At 44.9% G+C, this 26,802-nt stretch overlaps 1 protein-coding gene across 4 annotated transcripts; it reads right to left on the minus strand.

Annotated features, from left to right (window-relative positions):
• Positions 1-440: 440 nt before the first annotated feature.
• On the minus strand, positions 441-26,573 carry TCP11 (t-complex 11). Of its 4 annotated transcripts, none has more exons than XM_068960462.1 (9): positions 26,450-26,573; positions 21,749-21,845; positions 17,795-17,915; positions 4,349-4,569; positions 3,373-3,509; positions 2,906-3,129; positions 2,637-2,818; positions 1,502-1,668; positions 441-673 (listed from the first exon to the last, which is right to left on the minus strand). In XM_068960462.1, the coding sequence occupies exons 1-9, from the start codon at positions 26,571-26,573 to the stop codon at positions 441-443; spliced, it is 1,506 nt and encodes a 501-aa protein (XP_068816563.1). The 4 variants fall into 4 exon arrangements, with proteins under 4 accessions (XP_068816563.1, XP_068816562.1, XP_068816565.1 ...); XM_068960461.1 differs by having other exon boundaries at positions 21,749-21,880; positions 26,446-26,573; XM_068960464.1 differs by lacking the exon at positions 26,450-26,573 and having other exon boundaries at positions 441-475; positions 21,749-21,828.
• Between the last annotated feature and the right edge of the window lie 229 nt (positions 26,574-26,802).

Here is a 26,802-nt window from a genome sequence, read left to right on the forward strand (position 1 = left end):
AACTGAATTAGACAAAACAAACTCCTTAATTCCAGAAAGACACTCACATTTTAGGTAATTCCACAGAGTTTTCAGAGCCCTTAGAGAAATAACTTTACCCTCAGAGAACAGTATTAGTACCGGGTGTCTGAGCTTCTCTGCTCCGTGTGCTGAAGGCGGCACCTGGAGGAAAAACTGGGGCCTGCTGGCTGCTCGGCTGGTGGGCGGCTGAGCACACAGGGCCTGGCCACGGCTGCAGCACACGAAGCAGGGGGTTTGCTTGCAGATCAGAAGTTTATTAGTGGATGCGTCTGGGCTAGCGGGAGTTCACACACTAGGTCACTACAGCATGGTGTGCTGGCTGCAGACGGGGAGAGGGCGTGCTGCTCGGTGATGTCACCCCAAGAAGATGGCAGGCTTCGCTGCTGGGTCCGAGGAGCCAGGGCCTGGAGCCAGCGCCATCAGAGAGATGCCACTTCTGTCTCCAGCACCTGAGCTGGGGGGAGGAGGCCCTTTAAGATCTCCGTGTAGTAGGGGCCGAACACCTGCTGATTGTGGTGTGTGAGGCTGACGAACTTCTGGCCCAGTTCTGCCAGCTCTGCCTCGATGAGGGTGAGGCCTCCAGGGAGGTCCAGCAGAGACCGCTGCACACCAAGAACCAAACAGCATTTGAGGAACAAGTAGATCCGCTGATCTGTGAGCAGGGAAAGACAGTGAGAAGGCAAATAACTTCAGGGAGACACACTGCCCACCACACTCCTAACTTCAAAGTCAAACGAGATACGCACTACCCACCCACTCACCCAGAAAGACATCTGTTTTGTTTGGAAAGGGACCCAGCTCCTAAGGACAGAGAGAAGATCCAAAACTACTGGGCTAGTACATTTCTATTCAAAAGATTCCTAAAGTATCCGTCAGATAGGTCCTAGTGTCTGATGCAACAGGATGATCTTCGACTGACCCTTCAGATGGCTGAGGTTAGAGCAAAGTCAAGTTCACAGCTGCCAATTCAACATGGGAGAGGGGAAATCCCTGCTTTGGGGACATGTCCTAATTCAGCATCAATTTCTTGTTGGCAGGGGGTGGGTGTCACATGTCTTGGACTGTAGCCAGAAATGACCCAGAAAGTCAAGGATGACTTAACCAAGTTGGACAGTATGCCACACCGAGAAGCTATGAATTGCTGGTGCAAATCTCCCTTAGAACCAATAGAATCAGCCTTTACTTTTTATCTTTTAAAAAAATTTTTGGTTGCACCTCACAGCATGTAGAACTTCCCCGACCAAGAATCAAACCTGAGCCGTGGAACGTGGGGTCTTAACCACTGGACCACAGGGAAACCTCACAGTGGCAGTCTTTAAACCAAAAGGGATATATTTTCAACTCAGCATTTTGCAAAAACTAAAGTCTACCCAGCGACTTGTCTAGTTATCATGCTTTTTATTGGTGGCTTGGTGAGCAATGTCCAGGGGTCGGGATCGGCCTCTCCCCTCACCATTCTCACCCCAACGGGCACACTCACCAATGACGCTGCGGACACAGTTCTCCTTCCTGGCGACGTCCTGGAGCTGCCCTATCAGAGAGCCCGTGTTGTCGCTGCTCAGAGCAGCCAGGCCCATGTTCTTGAGGCTCTGGTGGATCTCCTGAGCCACCTGTTCACTCATAGTCAGCATAGCCTCCTCCTCAGGCCTAGACCATGGAGGAGAGCGAGTTGGGACCCAGGGGTGGCCACGAGCCCCGACGCTCCACACCGTAAGTCGGGCCCGCACCAGGGAGACGCCCAGCCACCCTGCCGCCCTCATCCCAGACCCTGGGAGCTTGAGCCCCGTGGGCAGGGCAGTGTTTCCACTGTTACCCTCCAGACAGTATTCTCTGTATGACACCACGTTCTTCTTAGAAAACAAACTATAAAACCAACTCTGGACAGGGGTTGCATATCCACTCAGAACGTTCCAACTCCATGTAATTTAAATATGTGCACTTTTAAGACTTTCTTGGACGTTTTCCATGGTCATCTGTCCTACTCTCACCAATTACAATGACCCGGCCTTCTGATTCCACTTTTTCCTCTTCCAGGGTGTGTCACCCTGCACTCAGTGGACGCTCAATCCACACTGCTGACTGGCTCCTGGAGTTAGGTAAGACCAGCCCACACAACTAGAGAAAGATTCCTCTGAAGCAACAACATAATGAATCACTTTATAGTACACAGTCCTCCATACTGCCCCGCCGGAAGAAAGTTTCCTTTTTCTTTGTTAGAAGTCTCAAGAAGAGAAGGGAGATAAATTGGAAGACTGAGACTGACGTATATATTCACTACTACGTATAAAACAGGTCACTAATAAGGACCTGCTGTGTAGCACAGAGCGCTCTGCTCGATACTCGGCAATGGCCTGCGGGAAAAGAATCTTAAAAAAGCGGATAAATTATGACCGATCTACGTTGCTGTGCGCCTGAAACTAACACAACATTGTAAATCAATTATGCCTGAATAAAAATTTTAAAAAAGCAGCCTCGAGAGCACTTAAGGAAAGACACCCTGCATCTCTGTGGCTGAGTCCACAGGGCCTTTCTGCGGTTCGCAGGAGCGCGAGGCATCCTGCCTCAGCGCCCTGTGCTCACACCACTTTGGTCTAAAGCAGAACTCTGCAGCTCACCTGGACTTGAACTCCTCCAACAGGGCTTTGGTTACACGTTTCAGCTTATCCACAAACTGAGGTGAGCCAAACAGAACGCTGCCAGAGAAGCTGCTGGAAACCAGCAAGACGGAGGCCAGGATGGTTAGCTGGCGCAGCTGTGCCTCCAGCTCCTGCAGCCGCGCTCTGTCCGTCAGCAGGGTCTGGGGGGCCAGGCAGGCAGGCCGTCAGCAGGGCAGCCCCGGGCAGGCCCTGCGGCCCGCACCACAGGGCCGGGCGCCCCCTCCTACCTCAGGGAACTCGTCGTCTTCAGGGTCCCAGAGGAGGAGGTTCAGGAAGCCCTGGGACAGCACCATGGTGGGGCTGAGGGGCTCCGGGCTGCTGGCCGCCTCGCTGGGGGAGGAACAGGCCGAGCTGGAGGCGTCGGCAGCATCGGGGCCGGGGCCGCTGGGCAGCGGCGCAGACAGCTCTGTGGCCGCGCGGGTCAGCCAGCGGGTGGTGTGATCCAGGAGGCCTGTGCAGAGCGGAGGCCCCCCTCAGCACGGCCCCTGTGGCCTGGGGACCGCGGCTGGAGGTCTCCTCCCCTCAGGAGGGACACGCTTTGGTCGGGGGTCTTTCTGGCCTTCTGCAGCCCCTAGTCTGAGCGAGAAACTCTGTTCCTAAACAGAGGCAGAGTTCCCGCTCACATCATAAAGCCAGAACCCAAGGTCATACTCCCCACCCCCACACCCGCCTTCCCTCAAGTTTATATACATACCGGGCTGCTTGTTGAGAAGGTCCTGAAATTTCGCTCGTTCGAACTGGATGGAATGTTCCTGCAGCTGGGGCTGAAGGCTCTGGATAGTGTAGTTCACCATGTCCATTTTCATCAGGCTCAGAACCTGGAAGATCCCTCTGACACAGGAGAAAACAGAGTATTTGTACTATGAAGGGATGTTTCCTTGCTTTCTCCAGGGGTGGCGGGTGGTGGGGGATGGAGGGGACCTACACAGATATCATTAAATCACTGTATTCTAGAGGTGGGAGGGGCTTCAGATATCATTAAATCACTGTATTCTAGAGGTGGGAGGGGCTTCAGATATCATTAAATCACTGTATTCTAGAGGTGGGAGGGGCTTCAGATATCATTAAATCACTGTATTCTAGAGGTGGGAGGGGCTCTAGGACTCGCCTCTGAAATTTACAAAAGATGGCACTGTGGCCCAGGACCCAAGGCCCAGGGTGAATGACTGGCAGAACTAGGAGCAAGTAAGTCTCTGGATGTTACAGCCTTTGGACTTTTCCACACCAGTCATTCTGTGTCTCTTTAAAAACAAAAAGGAGTCAGTAGAAGGAAATACATCAGCATGACAACAAATCTCTCTGAACAGTAAGATTACAGCTGATGCTATTTCTGGACAACTCACTTTTTTTTTTTTTAACTTTCTGGGTCTTGGTTTCTATAACTCTGAAAAAGGGATAGTCTCCAATCTCTATCTTCAGACTGTGTGAACTACAGTGAGAAAGCCTGGCATAGGGGTGTCTCCGTTCCTTGGAAGAAAGGATTACATACTCCAGTGACCTACGGTAGGATGGTATACAGGGGGCCAAATCAATCTAAGGCCATCTTCAGAAAAGAAAAGTGAATGGGCCACGGCAAAGAGGAGTCAGGCAGGTCTTCAGTCGGGAAGAGACAGTGGCTGTGAGCCAGTGTTCCGCCCAGCTGTGCCCGGCCCGGTGGTCAAGCTTCACACCTCAGTAACCGAACAGGGTCTGAGATGTTCTCCAATTTCTGCACTGCCTCATCACGAACCGGTGCACACAGTAGAGTCATCATGTTGAGAATGTACTTGGAGAGATGAGGGACATTCAGGGACCCGTGTTCTGCTTCCTGCTTAAGGAGGCCCATGTCCAGGGCTTCTTCGATCTCACTTCTCAGGCGGTTCTGGCGCGGTAATAACAGTGACAGCAGGATCTGCCCAGGAAAGGAAGTCAGAGGATGCGATGCTTTCTGTTCAGAGCCCCCACCTCTCTCTAACGGACAATCCCCCCCTTCAGCCAGAGACATCCCAACCTATGTCTTTTAAGGGTCGGAAGTTCGGTCCCTTACAAAAAGCACATGAAAAGATGCTCAGCATCACTCATTATTAGAGAAATGCAAATCAGACCTATAGTGAGGTATCACCTCACACTGGCCAGAATGGCCATCAAAAATCTATAAACAATAAAAGCTGGAGAAGGTGTGGAGAAAAGGAAACCCTCTCTATGTTTGGTGGGCATATAAACTGGTACATCCAACGTGGAGAACAGTATGGAAGTTCCTTAAAAAACTAAAAATAGGGCTACAATACATCCCTGCACTCCCATTCCTGGGCATATATCCAGAGACTACCATAATGTGAAATAATACACGCACGCCAATGTTCACAGCAACACTACTTACAATAGCCAGGACTACTGGAGACAACCTGTAGAAACAGCCTGAAGTCCATTAACAGGGATGGATAAAGATGACGTCATACATATATACAATGGAACATTAGTCATAAAAAAGAAAGAAAGAACGCCATTTGCATAGATGGACCCAGAGACTGTCATACTGAGTGAAGTCAGACAGAGAAAGACAAACATATATCACTTACATATGGAAACTCCAGAAAGAATGAAGAGATGGACCCAAAGCAAAAACAGTACCCAGCTGTGGATGTGACTGGTGATGGAAGTGAAGTCCCAAGCTGTAAAGAGCAATACTGCATAGGAACCTGGAATGTTAGGTCCATGAATCAAGGCAAATTGGAAGTGGTCAAACAGGAGATGGCAAGAGTGAACACGGACATTTTAGGAATCAGTGAACTAAAATGGACTGGAATGGGTGAATTTAACTCAGATGACCATCACATCTACTACTGTGGGCAAGAATCCCTTAGAAGAAATGGAGTAGCCATCATAGTCAACAGGAGTTTGAAATGCAGTACTTGGATGCAATCTCAAAACTGACAGAATGATCTCTGTTCATTTCCAAGGCAAACCATTCAATATCACAGTAATCTAAGTTTATGCCCCAACCAGTAATGCTGAAGAAGCTGAAGTTGAATGGTTTTATGAAGACCTACGAGGCCTTCTAGAACTAACACCCAAAAAAGATGTCCTTTTCATTATAGGGGACTGGAATGCAAAAGTAGGAAGTCAAGAAACACCTGGAGTAACAGGCAAATTTGGCCTTGGAGTACAGAATGAAGCAGGGCAAAGGCTAACAGAGTTTTGCCAAGAGAATGCACTGGTTATAGCAAACATCCTCTTCCAACAACACAAGAGAAGACTCTACACATGGACATCACCAGATGGTCAATACCAAAATCAGACTGATTATATTCTTTGCAGCCAAAGACAGACAAGCTCTATACAGTCAGCAAAAACAAGACTGGGAGCTGACTGTGGTTCAGATCATGAACTCCTTATTGCCAAGTTCAGACCTAAATTGAGGAAGTAGGAAAAACCACTAGACCATTTAGGTATGACCTAAAGCAAATCCCTTACGATTAGACAGTGGAAGTGACGTATAGATTCAAGGGATTAGATCTGACTAGAGTGCCTGAAGAACTATGGACAGAGGTTTGTGACATTGTACAGTGATCAAAACCACCCTCAAGAAAAAGAAATGTAAAAAGGCAAAGTGGTTGTCTGAGGAGGGCTTACAAATAGCTATGAAAAGAAGAGAAGTGAAAGACAAAAGAGAAAAGGAAAGATATACCCACTTGAATGCAGAGTTCCAAAGAATAGCAAGGAGAAATAAGAAAGCCTGCCTCAGTGATCAATGCAAAGAAATAGAGGAAAACAATAGAATGGGAAAGACTAGAGATCTCTTCAAGAAAATTAGAGATACCAAGGGAACATTTCATGCAAAGATGGGCTCGATAAAGGACAGAAATGGTATGGACCTAACAGAAGCAGAAGACATTAAGAAGAGGTGGCAAGAATACACAGAAGAACTGTACAAAAAAGATCTTCATGACCCAGATAATCATGATGGTGTGATCACTCACCCAGAGCCAGACATCCTGGAATGCAAAGTCAAGTGGGCCTTAGGAAGCATCACTAGGAACAAAGCTAATGGAGATGATGGAATTCCAGTGGAGCTATTTTAAATCCTATAAGACGATGCTGTGAAAGTGCTACACTCAATATGCCAGCAAATTTGGAAAACTCAGCAGTGGCCACAGGACTGGAAAAGGTCAGTCTTCATTCCGATCCCAAAGAAAGGCAATGCCAAACAAGGTTCAAACTACTGCACAATTGCACTCATCTCACACGCTAGTAAAGTAATGCTCAAAATTCTCCACGCCAGGCTTCAGTAGTACGTGAACCATGAACTTCCAGATGCTCAAGCTGGATTTAGAAAAAGGCAGAGGAACCAGAGATCAAATTGCCAACATCCGCTGGATCATGGAAAAAGCAAGAGAGTTCCAGAAAAACATCTACTCCTGCTTTATTGACTTCTGCTAAAGCCTTTGACTGTGTGGATCACAACAAACTGTGGAAAATTCTTCAAAAGATGGGAATACCAGACATTTTACCTGCCTCCTGAGAAATCTGTATACAGGTCAAGAAGCAACAGTTAGAACCGGATATGGAACAACAGACTGGTTTCAAATTGGGAAAGAAGTACGTCAAGGCTGTATATTGTTACCCTGCTTATTTAACTTCGATGCAGAGTACTCTTAATGAGAAATGCTGGGCTGGATGAAGCACAAGCTGGAATCAAGATTGCCGGGAGAAATATCAATAACCTCAGATATGCAGATGACACCACCCTTATGGCAGAAAGTGAAGAAGAAATAAAGAGCTTCTTGATGAAAGTGAAAGAGGAGAGTGAAAATGTTGGCTTAAAACTCAACATTCAGAAAACTAAGATCATGGCATCTGGTCCCATCACTTCATGGCAAATAGATGGGGAAACAATGGAAACAGTGACAGACTTTATTTTCTTGGGCTCCAAAATCACTGCAGATGGTGACTGCAGCCATGAATTAAAAGATGCTTGCTCCTTGAAAGAAAAGTTATGATTAAAAGTAGAGACATTACTTTGCCAACAAAGGTCTGTCTAGTCAAGGCTATGGTTTTTCCAGTAGTCATGTGTGAATGTGAGAGTTGAACTCTAAAGAAAGCTGAGTGCCGAAAAATGATGCTTTTGAACTGTGGTGTTCGAGGTGACTCTTGAGAGTCCCTTGGACTGCAAGGAGATCCAACCAATCCATTAAGGGAAATCAATCCTGAATATTCACTGGAAGGACTGATGCTGAAGCTTAAACTCCAATACTCTGGCCGCCTGTTGCAAAGAACTGACTCATTAAAAAAGATCCTGATGCTGGGAAAGACTGAAGGTGGGAGAAGAGGACGACAGAGGATGAGATGGTTGGATGGCATCACTGACTGCATGAACACAAGTTTGAGTGAACTCCAGGAGCTGGTGATGGACAGGGAGGCCTGGCGTGCTGCAGTCCGTGGGGTTGCAAAGAATCAGACATGACTGAGTGACTGAACTGAACTGACATATGGAATCTAAAATAATGGTACAAATGAATTTATTTACAAAACAGAAATAGAACCACAGATGTAGAAAGCAAACTCATGGTTACCAGGGTGGAAAGCAGGGGGTAGAGGAAAGGTATAAACTGGGAGACTGGCATAGACAATATACGCTATTATATACAAAACAGTAACTAATAAGGACCTACTTTATAGCACAGGGAACTCTTCTCAATACTCTACGACCTATATGGAAAAATAATCTAAAAAAGAGAGGTTATATGTATGACTATTTTGTTGTACAGCAGAAATTAACACAATATTGTAAATCAACTATAATCCAAAAAAAAATTTTTTTTTAAAGAAGTTCAGTTCAGTAGCTCAGTCATGTCCGACTCTTTGCAACCCCATGAATCGCAGCACGCCAGGCCTCCCTGTCTATCATCAATGCCCGGAGTTCACTCAGACTCACGTCCATCGAGTCAGTGATGCCATCCAGCCATCTCATCCTCTGTTGTCCCCTTCTCCTCCTGCCCCCAATCCCTCCCAGCATCAGAGTCTTTTCCAATGAGTCAACTCTTCGCATGAGGTGGCCAAAGTACTGGAGTTTCAGCTTCAGCATCATTCCTTCCAAAGAAATCCCAAGGCTGATCTCCTTCAGAATGGACTGGTTGGATCTCCTTGCAGTCCAAGGGACTCTCAAAAGTCTTCTCCAACACCACAGGTCCCTCAATTCCCTAAAGAATATTATTTATCTTTGTCTAGGGACCAGTGATAGTTCAAGGGTTTAGGGGATCAATGATAGCAGCAGTAAGTATATCATTTTCTACACAGATTGAGATAAAGAGATAAATAAAATCAAGGGGTATGGTAAAACAGAAATGCAAGGTACACAGATATAAAATATACACCGTCACATGGTGCTAAAGTACTCTCTAAAAATCTTCTTTCATTTTCACTGTATTCATCTATTATTTCGGCTGCACCGAGTCTTCGCTGCTTCTGCACAGGCTTTCTCCGGTTGCGTCAGGCGATGGCTACGCTCCGTTGCGGCGGCTTGTGCTGCAGCGCACAGGCTCCAGGAGTGCAGGCTTCAGCAGCCGCCGCGCCGGGCTGCAGAGCGCGGGCTCAGTTGCCGCACATGGGCTTAGCTGCTCTGCACCATGTGGGATCTTTCTTGACCAGAGATTGAACCTGTGTCCCCTGCACTGGCGGGCGGACTCCTATCCACTGCGCCACCAAGGCACTCTGATGAGGTACTCTTAATTTACCAAGGCAAGCATTTTTGAGGTTTAAATTTTACTTCAAAGAATGAAATAGGCAAAGGAACTGTTAAAAGTCCCTTGAAATAACTTATTAACAGAAAAATATATAAGTTCCCTGTGGACAGAGACTGTCTTATTCACATCTGTGCCTCGGTAACACAGATATTAGTGATGGTGAGGAATAGGGTTAGTTATTAATAATTGAATGGAATACTGTATCGTCACAGCAAGGTCCCAATTATTTAGCTTCATCTTGAACAAGTAAAACTTGTCCCACGCTGTCCATTTAACTGACAAACTATACCAGTTATGCATCCGGAGCCTCTCAGTTCCGAATCTGCCCATGAGTGCCTACTCTGGGAAATCGCGCTGGGCCCTTTCGGTTTCCTTTGCGGGCCGGCACAGTGCTATGTTCTGCCGGCAGAGGGTGCTAAAGAGACACGGCCAGAGGAAGAGGCTCTCTCTCCGGGCTCCGGGGTGCTCCTCCCAGCAAGTTCCCGCTGCACAGCAGCCTCTCATTGTTCAAATCACCCTGTGGTTTCTTTGGCCCGACTGCACCCTGACTGAAACAAAATCTGCACAATGAGTGAGGTTTGAACTCAAATGGCCACACGTCCAGTGGATCTGATGAGCAGAAAGTAGCAAGAACTTAAAATGTCTCAGAGAAACATGCAAACTAGAGCCTGGCAGATAATCCCTGTAAGAATGGGCAGCCCATGACCTCAGGGAAGTGATTTAGAGTTTCAGTGATCTGAGCCTGTCAAGCGATCCACTCCAAGATGAAAGATAAGCTGCTGCACATCAAACAACCCATCACGAAAAAAGGCAAAAACTTGTCGATCTTTGTGGATTTTCAAGGTAACATACACCACATTTGAGACTGTGACGTTCATTTAGAGTCACTCACAAGGCTGCCAGTTTCAAGTGGAACCAAGCAAAACTCAGGCCCTGCAGCAAGCCCAGCCCGATCCAGGAGACTCGATGATTCCAGAAGTGTCCCTGGCGAGTTGAGGATGCTGTACACACTCTCTGGGCAAGTATGGACAGGAGCAGCACTGCACAGACTTCTAGGATTTGGGAGCACATCTACGCCCTCTTCTGGGGATAACTATTTGCCTTTGGAGAAGTCGTTTCTGGCTCGCTCTTGACCCTTGGGAGAAAGCAAACACCTAAACACAGGACAGTGGGCGAGATGTGGCCTGAGCGTCCCATCAGGTGTTGTCTGACCGACCTAGGCACAAGACTGGACGTGCACACAGCCACCTATCATCAGATGAAAGTGACCCACAGGAGACCAAGCATATACTGGCGTAAGGAGAGACACACAAAGCACACTGGAGTACAGAGCACAGAAATAAGACCTGGACGTGTGGCCACATGAGTTTTGAAAACAATGCCACGGCCATTCAATGGGGAAAGGACAGTCTTTTCAACAAATGGTATTGGGGAAAACTGGATATCCACGTACAGAAGAGTGAAGTTGAACCATACCTACACCAAATAAAACATAACTCAATTTGGGTAGAAGACCTAAACATAAGAGCTTAAGTTCTGAAATTCTCAGAAGAAAACAGGAGCAAATCTTCACAATTTTGGATTTCACAAGATGTGACACCAAAAGCAGAAGTTACCACAGACTAGATGAATTGGGCTTCATTAAAATGAAAACATTTGTGCATCAAGGGACACAGCGAGGAAAGTCGGGGGTGGGGAGCTACCCACAGAATGGAAGAAAATATCTGCAAATCATTTATCTGACAAGGGTCAAGGATGCAGAATGTTTAAGGAACTTTTACAACTCAACAACAGAAAGACAACTCAATTTTAAAATGGGCAAAGGACCTGAGTAAACATTTCGCCAAAGACTATGCAGAAGACAGCGCCAAGCAGAGGGCAATGCTCCTCACCACTGGCCACGAGGGAAATCCAAGTCAAGACCACAGCAAGACTCCACGTCAGACGTGGCCGCACCAGGGGAAGAGGGCTAATGTTTTCAAAATGGAAAAACACATGCTGAAAAGTAAGTGAAAATGTTGAGAACAGGAACCCTCCTACATTTCTGGTGGGAATGTAAAATGGTAAGACACCGTGGAAAACGCTCTAGTGGTTTTTCAATAAATTAAACATTATCACATGACTCTGCAATTCCACTCCTGGGTATATATTCCAAAGACTGGAAAAGAGATGCGCAAACAAAGACTTGTACACAAATGTTCCCGCAGCAGCACTATTCACAACAGCAAAAATGTGAAAACAACACAATGCCCAACAACAGATGCATGGATAAACAAAATGTAGTATTATCCATACAATGGAGTATTTTCAGCCACCAAAAGAGACGAAGCTCTGATCCATGCTACAGTGAGGATCAACCTTGAAAACATTTTGCCAAGTAAAATTTGCCATATGCTTAAGGACAATGTTATATGATTCCACTTATGTGAGGTACTTACAGCAGTCAAATTCACAGACACTGAAGATAAAACAGAAGCTACCAGGCACTGAGGGAAGAGGTATATGAGGAGTTACTGTCTAATTTTGTTTGCGAGGATGAAAACATTTTGCAAATGGATCATGGTGACGGTTGCATAACACTGTAAATGCCACTGAATTGTAACCCTTAACATTATTAAAATGGCAAAAATTTTACGTTTACCATAATAAAAAAAAATCCCCCAAAACACAAACAACTAAGTCTGTAATGTGGCGCTGCTCCCCCAGGGAGGATGAGCCAGCCACCTGGTAGCAGACGATTCATTTAGGACCTTTCTGGACCTCTTCCTTCACTGAGGGGGCAAAGACTCACCCTCAAAGGAACAAACACATTCTGAATATAAAGCTGACTTCTCTACCTCTTTTAAGCACCAACACCCATGTACTCACAGAATCTCACAGAAGGCCTTCTCCACTGTCTGGGTTCTGGCAAGCCCCACAGCACTGGATCTGATCAAGGAACTCCTTTTACAGCCAAGAAAGTACAGCAGTGGGCTCATGCCCACATGCCCCCCACGGAAAGCTGACTGATCTTAACTGAAAAGCGGAATGGCTCACTGAAGACTCAGTTATAGCATTAGTTGAGAGACAATATCCTGAACTGAAGAAGTTCTGTCTTGCAAGATGCAATATGTGCTTTGAATCAAAACTATTATGCAGTGCTGTTCCCTAAAGTGAGGAGACTTGGTCCCAGAATCAGGGGTGGAAGTAGGGCTGGCTGCTCTCCCTATTATATCTAAAAACTCACTTGAAGAACTTTTGTTTCCCATCCTGCCAACTTCGGGCCCTGCTGATTTGGGAGGAAAGCTTGCACTGGTTTCACAGAATTTGAAAGTAAGACAGCCCCCTAGACAGTGTATTAGAAAGCAGAGACATTGCTTTGCTGACAAAGGTCTGTCTAGTCAAAGCTATGGTTTTTCCAGTAGTTGTGTATGGATGTGAGAGTTGGACTATAAAGAAGGCTGAGCTCTGAAGAATTGATGTTTTCCAACTGTGGTATTGAAGAAGACTCTTGAGAGTCCCTTGGACTGCAAGGAGATCAAACCAGTCAATCCTAAAGGAAATCAACCCTGAATATTCATTGGAAGGACTGATGCAGAAGCTCCAATACTTTGGCCACCTGATGCAAAGAGCTGACTCATTGGAAAAGACTCTGATGCTGGCAAAGACTGAAGACAAAAGGAGAAGGGGCAGCAGAGGATGAGATGGCTAGACAGCATCACCAACTCAATGGACATGAATTTGAGCAAAGTCCAGGAGATAGTGAAGGAGAGAGGAGCCTGGTGTGCTGCAGTCCATGGGGTCGCAAAGAGTTGGACACAACTTAGCAACTGAACGACAACAATATCACTGAGCCAACAAGGTAAAAAAGGAGTTCCTCTCTGGACTAGAATAACTGATCCTGAGTACCAAGAGGAAGCTGGGCTGCTGCTACACACTGGGGGCAAGAAGGACTGAGTCTGGAATCTAGAAGATTCTGAGGTACTTCTTGGTATTTCCATACCCAATAATAAAGGTCAAGGGGAAACCACAGCATACAAACAACAAAAGGAAAATGCCTGAGCACTCAGACTCTTTGGCAATGAAGGTTTGGGTCACTCTGCCAGATAAAGAACCCCAAGACCGGAAGAAAGGGAAATATTGATGAATAGTAAAAGGAAACCACAGATACCAACTACAGCCCTGTGACCTTACAGAAACAAACACCATGCACTTTCTCTCTGCTTCTCACAAGCCTGGGTATTTGTACATGCTATTCTCTTCTCTCTCCCATTACTATCTGTAATTTTTATTCATATTGGAGCATAACTGATTTACAACGTCATGTTAGCTTCAGGTGTACAGCAAAGTGATTTCAGTTATCTTTTTCAGATTCTTTTCCCATGTAGGTTGTTACAGAATATTGAGTCGGTTGTGGTGCTTTACAGTAAGTCCTTACTGATTGTCTACTTTTTCATATTTATTAACTTATTTATTTTTCTGTGCCAGGTCTTAGTTGCATGCAGCATGTGGGACCTAGTTCCCTGATCAGGAATCGAACCCAGGTCTCCTGCATTGGGAGCATGGTGTCAGCCTCTGGACCACCAGGGAACTCCCAGGTTATATACACTGTAGTGTGCATATATTGCTGCAAATGGCATTACTTCATTCTCTTTATGGCTGAGTAATACCCCATTGTGCATACGTACCATCTCTTCTCTACCCGTTCATCTGTCTAAGGACATTCAGGGCGCTTCCATGTCGTAGCTACAGTAAGTAGTGCTGCAGTGGATACTGGGGCACATGCATCTTTTGATTATGGTTTTCTCTGGATATATGCCCAGGGCTGCGATTGCTGGATCATACAGTAGCTCTGTTTTTAATTTTTTAAGGAACCTCAGTATTATTTTATAGATAGGTTGTTGGAAGTTAAATTTTACAGTTTAGCCTAAAGGTAACAGAATATTCTCAATGTGCCAGCATAACAATATGCCAAAATAACTCAATATGTCAGCAAATTTGGAAAACTCAGCAGTGGCCACAGGACTGGAAAAGGTCAGCCTTCATTACAATCCCAAAGAAAGGCAATGCTAAAGAATGTTCAAACTACTGCACAATTGCACTCATCTTACTCGCTAGCAAAGTAATGCTCAAAATTCTCCAAGCTAGGCTTCAATAGTACATGAACCGAGAACTTCCAGATGTTTAAGCTGGATTTAGAAAAGGCAGAGGAACCAGAGATCAAACTGCCAACATCCATTGGATCATTGAAAAAGCAAGAGAGTTCCAGAAAAATATCTACTACTGCTTTATTGACTAAACTAAAGCCTTTGAGTGTGTGGATCACAACAAACTGCAGAAAATTCTTAGAGATGGGAATACCAGACACCTGACCTGCCTCCTGAGAAATCTGTATACAGGTCAAGAAGCAACAGAACGGGACATGGAATAACGGACTGGTTCCAAATTGGGAGGGAGTATGTCAAGGCTGTGTATCGTCACCCTGCTTATTTCACTGTCTATGCAGAGTACATTATGAGAAATGCTGGGCTGGATGAAGCACAAGCTGGAATCAAGATTGCTGGGAGAAATATCAGCCTCAGATATGCAGATGACACCACCCTTATGGCAGAAAGCAAAGAGGAACTAAAGAGCCTCTTGATGCAAGTGAAAGAGGAGAGTGAAAAGCTGGCTTAAAACTCAACATTTAAAAAACGAAGATCACAGCATCCAGTCCCATCACTTTATCCCATCACTTCATGGCAAAGAGATGGGGAAACAATGGAAACAGTGACAGACTTTATTTTCTTGGGCTCCAAAATCACTGCAGATGGTGACTGCAGCCATGAAATTAAAAGGTGCTTGCATCTTGAAAGATAAGCTATGACCAACCTAGACAGTGTATTAAAAAGCAGGGACATTACTCTGCCAACAAAGGTCCATCTAGTGAAAGCTATGGTTTTTCCAGTAGTCATGTATGGATGTGAGAGCTGGACCATAAAGAAAGCTGAATGCTAAAGAACTGATGCTTTTGAACTGTGGTGTTGGAGAAGACTCTTGAGACTCCCTTGGACTGCAAGGAGATCCAACCAGCCCATCCTAAAGGAAATCAGTCCTGAACATTCATTGGAAGGACTAATGCTGAAGCTCCAATACTGTGGCCACCTGATGTGAAGAACTGACTCATTTGAAAAGACCCTGATGTTGGGAAAGATTGAAAGCAGGAGGAGAAGGGGATGACAGAGGATGAGATGGTTGGATGGCATCACCTACCCGATAGACATGAGTTTGAGCAAGCTCCGGGAGTTGGTGTTGAAGGGAGGCCTGGCGTACTGCAGTTCATGGGATCACAAATAGCTGGACATGACTGACTGACTGAACTGAACAGAATATTCGGTGGGACAGTGACTGAAGATATCCAGAGCAATAGATATAACAACCACTGGGACTGTGACTTTCTTCATTTGGGGAAAAAGATAAGAACTTGTAAGAGACATAGCTGTGTCTTTTGTCTTTTTTTTTTTTGGCCATGCCTTGCAACTTGTGGAATCTTAGTTACCCAACCAGAAATTGAACCTGGGCCCTTGGCAGTGAAAATGAGAAGTCCTAGCCACTGGACCACCAGGGAATTCCCTGGATAGCCATGTCTTATTATGTAAAAACAGAAATGTTTTCAGGAATTTGAATGTGAGTAGAAGGGTATATATGGAAGCTGAGTAACCAAAGGAATGGAATGTGACATTTATCAATTTATTGCCACTCAAATCCTCTCTAAATCTACCCTTCCCTTCTCTGTTCTGAGAAAATGAAGTCCTTTAAATATTTTTCCTTTACCAGATGGAACAATTTTGTTTCATCTGTAGATTGTACTTTTTCTTCTGGATTTGCAATGTTGTGTTAATTCTCATTGTACAGCGAAGTGATTCAGACTACAGATACACATGTAATAAAATTCTTTTTCATATTCTTCTCCATTATGTTGGGCTTCCCAGATGGTATTAGTGGTAAAGAACCTGCCTGCCAATGCAAGAGATGTAAGATACGTGGGTTCAAGCCCTGGAGGAAGGCACAGCATCCCACTCCAGGACTCTTGCCTGGGAAATCCCATGGACAGAGGAGCCTGGCGGGCTACAGTCCATGGGGTCTCAGAGTTGGACATGACTGAAGTGACTCAGCACACAAGCATACACATGATTTATAACAGGATACTGAATATAGTTCAAGTGCAATACAGTAGGACCTTGTCATCTATTTTATACATAGCAGTTTGTATCTGCTAATCCCAAACTCCTAATCTATCCCCTTTCCCTTTCCCCTTTAGTAACCGTAAGTTTGTTTGGTGAATAAATTTATTGGTAGCATATTTTAGATTCCACATAGAAGTGATATCATATTTGTCTTTCTGACTTACTTTGCTTAGTATGATAACCTCTAGGTTCCCCTGCTGCTGCTAAGTCACTTCAGTCGTGTCCGACTCTGTGTGACCTCATAGACGGCAGCACACCAGGCTCCCCCGTCCCTGGGACTCTTCAGGCAAGAACACCAGAGTGGGTTGCCATTTCCTTCTCCAATGCATGAAAGTGAAAAGTGAAAGTGAAGTCGCTGAGTCATGTCCGACTCCTAGAGACCCCACGGACTGCAGCCTAGCAGGCTCCTCCGTCCATGGGATTTTCCAGGCAAGAGTACTTGGAGTGCGTTGCCATTGCCTTCTCCGTGTTGTGGCAAGTAGCATGATTTCATTCTTTTTATGGCTGAATAATATTCCACTATGTATATGTACTCCCCATCTTCTTTACCCATTCCTCTGCTGATGGACATTTAGGCTGTTTACAGGTTTGGCTACTGTAAACAGTGCTGCTGTGAACACTGGGGTATATGTCACAAGGTACTATTAATTAGTTTTCCTGGTTCTGGAAGCTCTCACAGCAGGCTCCTGGAGTCCATGTGGCTCTATAGGCAGCTGGCTCCTGCAGCCGAGAGGTTTCTCGAGTACTGGACTCCTACAGAGCAAGTGGCTGCTTCTCCAGGGCTGGGCTCCTGGGGCACAGGCGACCAGCTCCTGCCATACATGGTGGTCAACAGCACACACAGGCCAGAGAGCTCCCTTGGCACAGCCGTGCCCTCAGATGAGTAACTGAGTTCTTGGGTGTTCCCCCTACCCTAGGGCTGAAACAGGACTCTGCTTTTATCTTATATTCCAGCAGAGTTTTCTCTGCTTCTTACTAGCCCAAAGCCTTCATTTTTCCAATTCCCTGTTATAATAATGTTTATATTAAAACTTCTTTGTTGAAATTACTTAGTGATTTCTGTCTATTGATCATAGACTCTGACTGATTCATGGACCATGTTCAGTTGGGATTTGCTGGCCACTGACATTCCAGTGACCAGGAGCTGTCCAAAAACTTTATATCTGCAAAGGTAAGGTTTGCCACTCACCTCTTTAATTTCCTTTAGAAGTTCAAGAGCCCAGCTGAAGTCTGGCGGAGTAGCTGACAGTCTCTCCTTCAGATGCTCCCAAAAGGCATCGTGCATGGTCTCCCTGATCCTGCCTTCCAGACTGTAAGGGGGTTAAATGCACAAATTATCTTCTCCACTCAAAAACTGCCATAAGGTCACTATCTACTAAGCCCCAAATGATATTTGATTTAAAAAAATTGTACAGACAAGGGAAGGCCAGGAACTAAGTATGGAGGGCAGCAAAGCTGAACAAGCTGGGGTTTTAGACTTGCCCATCAAGGGCACTGGCACCGCCTCTCAGAAGGGCTCCTCACGGTCTGGCGCAGCCACTCCCTGCAGTAGGAAGAACCCTGAACAGAGGTCAGGCTGAACGTTAACACTGATTCCGCATTTAGCTTAGAAAAGACGTGACTTAGTTTCCCTTTACGTACACATACAGCAAAGAACTAAGTGATCTTTCATTTTCTTATAGACTTAAATCTAGAAAAGGATTTTCCTTCTTCGACAATATCTGACTATCTATTGCCAGGAGAAATATCAATAACCTCAGATATGCAGATGACACCACCCTTATGGCAGAAAGTGAAGAGGAACTCAAAAGCCTCTTGATGAAAGTGAAAGAGGAGAGTGAAAAAGTTGGCTTAAAGCTCAACATTCAGAAAACGAAGATCATGGCATCCGGTCCCATCACTTCATGGGAAATAGATGGGGAATCAGTGGAAACAGTGTCAGACTTTATTTTTTGGGGCTCCAAAATCACTGCAGATGGTGACTGCAGCCATGAAATTAAAAGACACTTACTCCTTGGAAGGAAAGTTATGATCAACCCAGACAGCATATTGAAAAGCAGAGATGTTACTTTGCCAACAAAGGTCCATCGAGTCAAGGCTATGGTTTTTCCAGTGGTCATGTATGGATGTGAGAGTTGGAGTGTGAAGAAAGCTGAGCACCAAAGAATTGATGCTTTTGAACTGTGGTGTTGAAGGTGACTCTTGAGAGTCCCCTGGACTGTAAGGAGATCCAACCAGTCCATCCTAAAGGAAATCAGTCCTGAATATTCATTGGAAGGACTGATGCTAAAGCTGAAACTCCAATACTGTTGCCAACTGATGCAAAGAACTGACTCATTAGAAAAGCCCCTGATGCTGGGAAAGATTGAAGATGGGAGGAGAAGGGGACAATAGAAGATGAGATGGTTGGAGGGTATCACCGACTCAGTGGACATGAGTTTGAGTATACTGGAGGAGTTGGTGATAGACAGGGAAACCTGGCGTGCTGCAGTACATGGGGTCTCAAAGAGTCAGACACGACTGAGCGACTGAACTGAACTGAGGTAACATCATCCTATTAGGCCAAACTAAAGTCAACTGCCAATAAGGAGTGACTTCAAACTTCACTTATTCAGGCTTATGCATTTTATCTACTGCCACTGGCCACTTCAAAGTGATTTTGTGTTTCCTCTAATAGTTTGCCAGAGCCTTTATTTTGAATATGCTTTTTCTTTTTGGGGGGTGCTATTCATTGTGGAGACCTCTTCCTAGAGGCCTAATAAAAATGCATTTGTATGAAGGCTGTGCACGTAGGTTGGTTTGAAGCTAGGAGGATTTTGTTTAGAATGCTCTTTTGCATGTAAAGCACACTTCTTCCCTGAAATTTTTATGGGAGAGATAAGTGAGCCAAACACATTCTGTTGAAGGGAAATCTAGTCAGTTGCTTGAAAGAATACAGCCCAGATAAAATAAGGACTGACTAGGTTGAAAAGAAATGACCTCGTGATTTCAGAGTTGCTGCTTTGACAGTGCTTAAAGATAAATACTGCAGGGAGAGTTTCAGTTTCTGCTGTGTTCACCGTCTCTCCTGAGGTCTGACACGTTGAAGGTACGCTTGCATTTGACACACAGCGTGTTCAGTGACGGTTGCTCACCTAGCACAAAACACGATGGAGAAAGCTTCGGACACAGAGCAGATGACCTCTTTCTGTTCCGCAGTGTATCCTGGCATCATTTTTTGTGAATGTGGTCAGCTAGAGTTGGTTTTGCTGTTGAGCTCTGGGGGGGTTTTTTTTTGGTCTCTTTTGGTGGGGTAGGGATGGGCTAAAGCCACAGGAAGAAAAATGTGATATATGTCTCCAGTATTTTGCCTTTGTTTTCTAAGAAGAGTTGAACTAGTTTTGATACCAAGAATAAATGGTGGAAAATGAAAAAAAAAAACCCTTGATTTCAACCTTTTTCCTGATGTGAATCTGAACCACCTTCCTTGAGAACCCAGCTCTGAACAGTACTATCTCCCTGCTTCATTTCTCCCTCTTTCATTTCCTCTACTCATTTCTCTCTCCTCTCCTGACAGCAACAAACGTATCTAAGCAGTGAGAGAGATGCAAGAAGATCTGGGCTTTGGTGAAAACCTGTTCCCAGAGAAGCTGTGCTTGGCGTGGCCATCTGTTGGTGAGAGCAGACCAGAGCATGAAAACCAGGGCAGCAACTTGGAGCGTAGAACATCTCCTGAAGCTGACAAATAACAAAGGCATTTAAGGAAACTGAAGAATCACAAGCTGCCACTGTGTATCTGTCCACTGGTGGGAAATCAGAACTGTTCTAAAATATAAAAATCTGACACTGAATTTACCCACTGTAAACTAGCAAGTCATATTAATACTTACAATGGTTCTTATTTATTCACTGCAATATCAATATAAATAAGAAGAATGAAAAATAAGGCTTGATGGGGATCGGGGAGCATTGTTTATCAACAGCATTCTGATCCTGATTCACAAATTAAGCTAATTTATGAGGCAGGGTGGGGGTGAGGGGACAGTTGAAAACACCACCATTATAAAAATTAATCTTTTCATCTTTGCCTGTTTAAATCTGCGGCCACATAATAGTAGGAGTCATGTGGTAGGCAACCCATATCCATAAAAAGACTTCAAAGATCTAGATCCCCAGTGTTCACCCTCTGGTGTGACCCTGTGCCCTCAAGTGTCGCCTGGATTTGAGGGTTCCTTTTTAGCAAACAAAATGTAGCAGAGGCCACAGACATCTCTGCTGAGATTAGGTAGCAAAAGACTGGTTTCTGTCGTGGGCGCCGTCTCTCACCCGCCTACCCACTTTCTCATGCTGGGTGAGGGAAGGCAGCTGCCATGCGGTGAGCTGCTCCATGGAGGAGCTCAGGAGGCAAGGAGCTGAGGGCGGTGCAGGCCAACCTCAACAGCCTGACAGAGGCTGTCAGTGAAGCCACGCCCAGATCCCCGACCCACAGAAACTGGGAGAGAACACTGTTTTAGCTGCTAAGTTTGGGGGTAATTTATCATGCAGCAATAGACAGCTACTACAGGCTAATTCCTCCACATGTGTCAGCGAAGATCTGAAATGCACCTCAACTCTTAGTCTTAACTGAGGTCCTAAAGTCCCCTGGTGGCACAGAGGGTAAAGCGTCTGCCTGCAATGCGGGAGACCTGAGTTCGATCCTCGGGTTGGGAATATCCCCTGGAGAAGGAAATGACAACCCATTCCTGGTAGGCTAAAGTCCATATAATCACAAAGAGTCGCACACAACTAGGCAACTTCACTTCAAAAGTCCCCTCCAGTATTCCTGCCTGGAGAATCCCATGGACAGAGGCGGCTGGTGGACTACAGTCCATAGCCTCACAAGGAGTCAGATATGACTGAAGCTCGACTTAGCACGCACGCAAAGTGAACATCCCAATAACTGCTTGGGTTTAGTCCCTGGTTAAATAACATTTGCTTCATGACCCTCTGGTACTAATAATTATAATTTATTACTCTTCTGTTCAAGTTGTTGAGACCTCTTATGGCTTAGATTCAAACACTGATTGTATTTGTAAACAAAAATGCTTCAAGTCTAGTCAGAAGGCATTTGCACTAAATACCCGTAGCAGGGTGAATAAAATGGGAAAATCAGAAGAACCCGTACCTGCCAGGAGGCAAAACCTTCTCTTCCACGCGGAAATCACGATTCATCCCAACCTCGCTGCTCAGCTTGGAAACATCACTAACTGTATTTCTCAGGCCTGTGACAGAAAGAAGGTATGACGTACACCCAAAACTAATGTTCTATGTTAATTATATCTCAACTGAAAAAAAAAGAATGTAAGGTGGACACCAGTGAACTCACACAAGTCTGAACTGAGATTTTATTCAGAGATTCACCGTGAGTGGGCTCCAAATTGAGATTCATCCGAGTGACCTAACACACACTCCTCCAACCATTCTAGCCAATTATGTTTTCTGAACTCAAGGCCGCATGACAGAGCCTCTTAGTAGCCCAGTGTGGGGATAAGGGAGGACAAAGAAACTATTTTATTAAAAAAAAAAAAACAGAAAATGAAACTGATTAAAAACCTTTCTCCTGGGATTTCCCTGGTGGTCCAGTGGCTAAGACTTCATGCTGCCAAAGTAGGCAGTCCAGGTTCCATCCCTGGTCAGGGATAGACCCCACATGCTGCAACTAGAGCCCACACATGGCAATGAAGATGCCTTCTGCGCAGCACAGCCAAAAAAATTTAAAAATTAAATTAAAAAGAAACTCTCACAAAGTAAAAAAATAAAGCAGCAAAAAAGTAATTTGCAAAAAGAAACATTTATCTAAGGGTATTAAGACTACATTCTCCTCTTCCTGTCTTTGATGGACATTAAATTCTCCACACAGAAGTACTGAATGGTGTCAATTTCACTTGGTCTTCTAAAGTAGTTTCTAGAATTTAGGATTTCACAAACTAGTAAATTTCCAAAATCATTTTGAGCAAGGGACAATAACTCGCCAACTTTTTGTTTCGTCAAGTATGGACAGTATGAAAACAGCAAATAAAGAAACCACTCTACCACCACCAAAACTATCACTTCATAAAAGAAAAATAGTTTAACCTCCAAAAAAGTAGGAAGGGTCATAATAAAGATTGGTCCTTAAAATGAATCAACTTTAGGTTTAGGAAAAACTCATTGCAGTATCTTTAATTCATTCCACTAAATCTTGCTAGTTGTTGTGTCACAAAAGGAAGCATCACTACAAACAAAGCTAGTGGAGGTGACAGAATTCCAGTTGAGCTATTTCAAATCCTAAAAGATGATGCTGTGAAAGTGCTGCACTCAATATGCCAGAAAACTTGGAAAACTCAGCAGCGGCCACCGGACTGGTGGCCACTAGAAAAGGTCAGTGTTCATTCCAATCCCAAAGAAAGGCAATGCCCAAGAATGCTCAAACTACCACACAACTGCACTCATCTCACACGCTAGTAAAGTAATGCTCAAAATTCTCCAAGCCAGGCTTCAGCAATACGTGAACCGTGAACTTCCAGATGTTCAAGCTGGTTTTAGAAAAGGCAGAGGAACCAGAGATCAAATTGCCAACATCCACTGGATCACTGAAAAAAGCAAGAGAGTTCCAGAAAAACATCTATTTCTGCTTTGTTGACTATGCCAAAGCCTTTGACTGTGTGGATCACAATAAACTGTGGAAAATTCTTCAAGAGATGGAAATTTCAGACCACCTGACCTGCCTCTTGAGATATCTCTATGCAGGTCAGGAAGTAACAGTTAGAACTGGACATGGAACAACAGACTAGTTCCAAATAGGAAAAGGAGTACATCAAGGCTGTATATTGTCACCCTGCTTATTTAACTTCTATGTAGAGTACATCATGAGAAACACTGGACTGGAAGAAACACAAGCTGGAATCAAGATTGCCGGGACAAATATCAATAACCTCAGATATGCAGATGACACCACCCTTATGGCAGAAAGTGAAGAAATAAAGAGCCTCTTGATGAAAGTGAAAGAGAGTGAAAAAGTTGGCTTAAAGCTCAACATTAAGAAAACTAAGATCATGGCATCTGGTCCCATCACTTCATGGCAAATAGATGGGGAAACAATGGAAACAGTGACTATTTTGGGGGGCTCCGAAATCACTGAAGACGATGACTGCAGCCATGAAATTAAAAGACACTTGCTCCTTGGAAGAAAAGTTATGACCAATCTGCTGCTGCTGCTACTCCTGCTGCTAAGTCGCTTCCGTAGTGTCCGACTCTGTGTGACCCTAGACGGCAGCCCACCAGGCTCCGCTGTCCCTGGGATTCTCCAGGCAAGAACACTGGAGTGGGTTGCCATTTCCTTCTCCAATGCTAGACAGCACATTAAAAGGCAGCACATTATTTTGCCAACAAAGGTCCATCTAGTCAAGGCTACGGTTTTTCCAGTAGTCATGTATGAATGTGAGAGGCGGACTATAAAGAAAGCTGAGCACCAAAGAATTGATGCTTTTGAACTGTGGTGTTGGAGAAGACTCTTGAAGAGTCCCTCGGACTGCAAGGAGATCCAACCAGTCCATCCTAAAGGAGATCAGTCCTGGGTGTTCATTGGAAGGACTGATGTTGAAGCTGAAACTCCAGTACTTTGGCCACCTAATGCGAAAAGATGACTCATTTGAAAAGACCCTGATGCTGGGAAAGATTGAAAGCAGAAGGGGATGACAGAGGATGAGATGGTTGGATGGCATCACCGACTCGATGGACATGAGTTTGGGTAAACTCCAGGAGTTGGTGATGGACAGGGAGGCCTGGCATGCTGAAGTCCATGGGTCACAAAGAGTCGGACACGACTGAGCTACTGAACTGAACTGAGCACTAGCATTTGGGAACCACTGTTCTTAGTACAGACCTGTTGATAACATTCTCATATAACAGGCATACATGGTAGTTATGATTACTTGGTATTAAAAGAGTCATATACAGTAAATCATCTTCTCACGATCTTTCAATAAAGCTTCATAATTTGTTCACAAAAAAGTATTTGGCTCCAAGATGTGCAGGGGATATAAAAGCACTAAGATTAACCATTAGTTGATAATTGTTGAAATTGGGCAGTGACTAAATGGGGGTTCATCATTCCAGTCTCTGTATTTCTGTGTATGTTTGTTTTCTATATTTAAAAAGGTTTAAAAATATAAAAAGGAAAAATAAAATTATCTCAAAAAAAAGGTTTCATAGGAGAATGCCTTTGTTCTTAGAAGATACACAAAGTATTTAAAGTCTGACCCTATAACTTCAAGAAAAAATACCTGTCTATAATAAGAGAAAAAAACAATATGGTAGAATATTAACAATGTGGGCATCCATTGTTTTTTCAACAGAATTTAAATATTTCAAAATAAAAAGTTAAGGATAAAAGGTGACTGTAAAATTTATCAAAAAGGCACAGATGGCATTTCTGTTTAGGCAAATATAAAGGTGAACTTAACCTTGGGTGACAGGAAGGTCTCTATTTCATCAGCCTCTCTAAAGTCTTTAGTTTCAGGCAAAGTGGCAAAATACAGTCAAATATGCAAACAGACTTGCCGCTAAGTCACCAAACACAAAATCAGAACTAAGAAAATCTTCAGAGGGAGATTGAGCTGCTTCCAGCAGTTTATTGAAGGACTGAGGAATACACACACAGAAACACTTCCCAACTTCAACAGATCAGAGCTCAGAACCTGCTTCAACAACACTGGTCTGTTGTCCAAAGTACCATAGCGCTATGCAACTGCTACAGCTGCAAAATTCAGGAACGGGGAGGGCTCAAAGAGAAATTAGACATAAAAAGTAACTAAACAGATTTTTAAAATCCAGATCCCAAGGGCAAAGACATTTTCAAAATAACTTGTAACTTAACCATGTCACCCTGATATACAAAATTTTGAAATTTTTTAAAAAGAGGAATTTGGTTATTCAGGTTAGAGCTGTCTTGTCTATAGATTCATTTAAGTAACCTCCTCAAGAACTTAAATAGCCTAAACTGTTTCTATCGAAAGAGTGACTTGCCCCCCCAGATCATGTTAGACATCTATTGAAAAGTACCTATGCCAAGGGAGGATTCCAAGCACCCAATTTGCTACTTTTCCTTAACCAGCAGCGACCCCGTGTGGCTACAAGAGAAAGAAATGGGACTGAATTTGAAGAATTTAACTCAGGTGGTTAAGGCACGTGGGCAGGCCTTCCGATTGAGGACTACTTAAATTATCTGGTGATTATTATAAAAGAAATGCTGGATGAATCCCAGTGAGATCAGACCTAAAGAGTGGAAGAGACTTTGTGCCCCACCAGGAACATAAAAAAACACTGTACTATTGTTGCTGTTGTGTGGAGTCAGACTCTTTGCGACCCAATGGACACCAGGCTTCCCCGTCCTTCACTATCTCCTGGAGTTTGCTCAGACTCATGTCCATTGAGCCGGTGATGCTATCCAACCGTCTCATTCTCATCTCCTCATGCCCTCGATAAGAGTGAGGCCTGAGCAGCATTGCTAATGCAGTCCAAGCACAGAGAGAACACAGGGATCATTTCAGGTCTTTAAACTCTACCCCAGGTGTCTGCCATGTTCCACCTACGAATTAAAAATAACAGAACATAAACAGGGCTCTGAACTGAGCCTCAATCTTGTCCGATTCAAGAAATCACTCCTGGGTCACGTCTTTTCTCCAAGACCCCAAACTCTCTGCAGATCTTCGGTTCAATAGGGTGCCTCTGGCCTGAAAGGAAGAGGCTGGGGTTGCAGGAGATAAGGAAAGAAGGGACGAGAGGAGTGTGGCGGTTCCCACCCGACCCTCACTGAGCACACCCCGAGGGCCAAGGCTGGACCTACGAGAAGGGTGGTCTCTGAGGCTGCTCTTGTCTTCCTGGGTCGGTCCTGAGCTTTCGGGCTTACAGGGTCTGCTCTCTGCGTCGCCAGGGTCCTTCCCAGGCACGTTTTCCTTCACGTCCGTCATCCTGCTGATAGACTCTGGGTGGGGAAGTAAACGCGGGCGCTGTGGGCGGCGGGGAAGAGGGCGCTTCAACTACCGCGGGGGTTGGGGGGTCTGGGGCCCGGCCCGTCGCGCCCGACGTGGACCCCACTGAGGGAGCTGGGCGGGCAGCTTCAGGGAGGGAAGCAGGCAGAACGGCCCGGAGGAAGGGGAACCCGAGAAGGGAGCGCTGCCCCCACAAGCGCGACACTGC

The sequence above is a fragment of the Capricornis sumatraensis genome, chromosome 22, assembly GCF_032405125.1.
Source record: "Capricornis sumatraensis isolate serow.1 chromosome 22, serow.2, whole genome shotgun sequence".
NCBI classification, from domain to species: Eukaryota; Metazoa; Chordata; class Mammalia; order Artiodactyla; family Bovidae; genus Capricornis; species Capricornis sumatraensis.

Bases quoted from the DNA above. Each gene is read 5' to 3' on its own strand.
- TCP11 (XM_068960461.1), bottom strand. From the start codon at position 26,573: ATGACGGACGTGAAGGAAAACGTGCCTGGGAAGGACCCTGGCGACGCA. The intron at 3,510-4,348 runs GTGTGAAGCTTG...CTCCTGTGTCAG, and splicing joins GACCCTGTTCGGTTACTGAG to AGGGATCTTCCAGGTTCTGA. The intron at 674-1,501 runs GTGAGTGTGCCC...CCCTGCTCACAG, and splicing joins CTGTGTCCGCAGCGTCATTG to ATCAGCGGATCTACTTGTTC.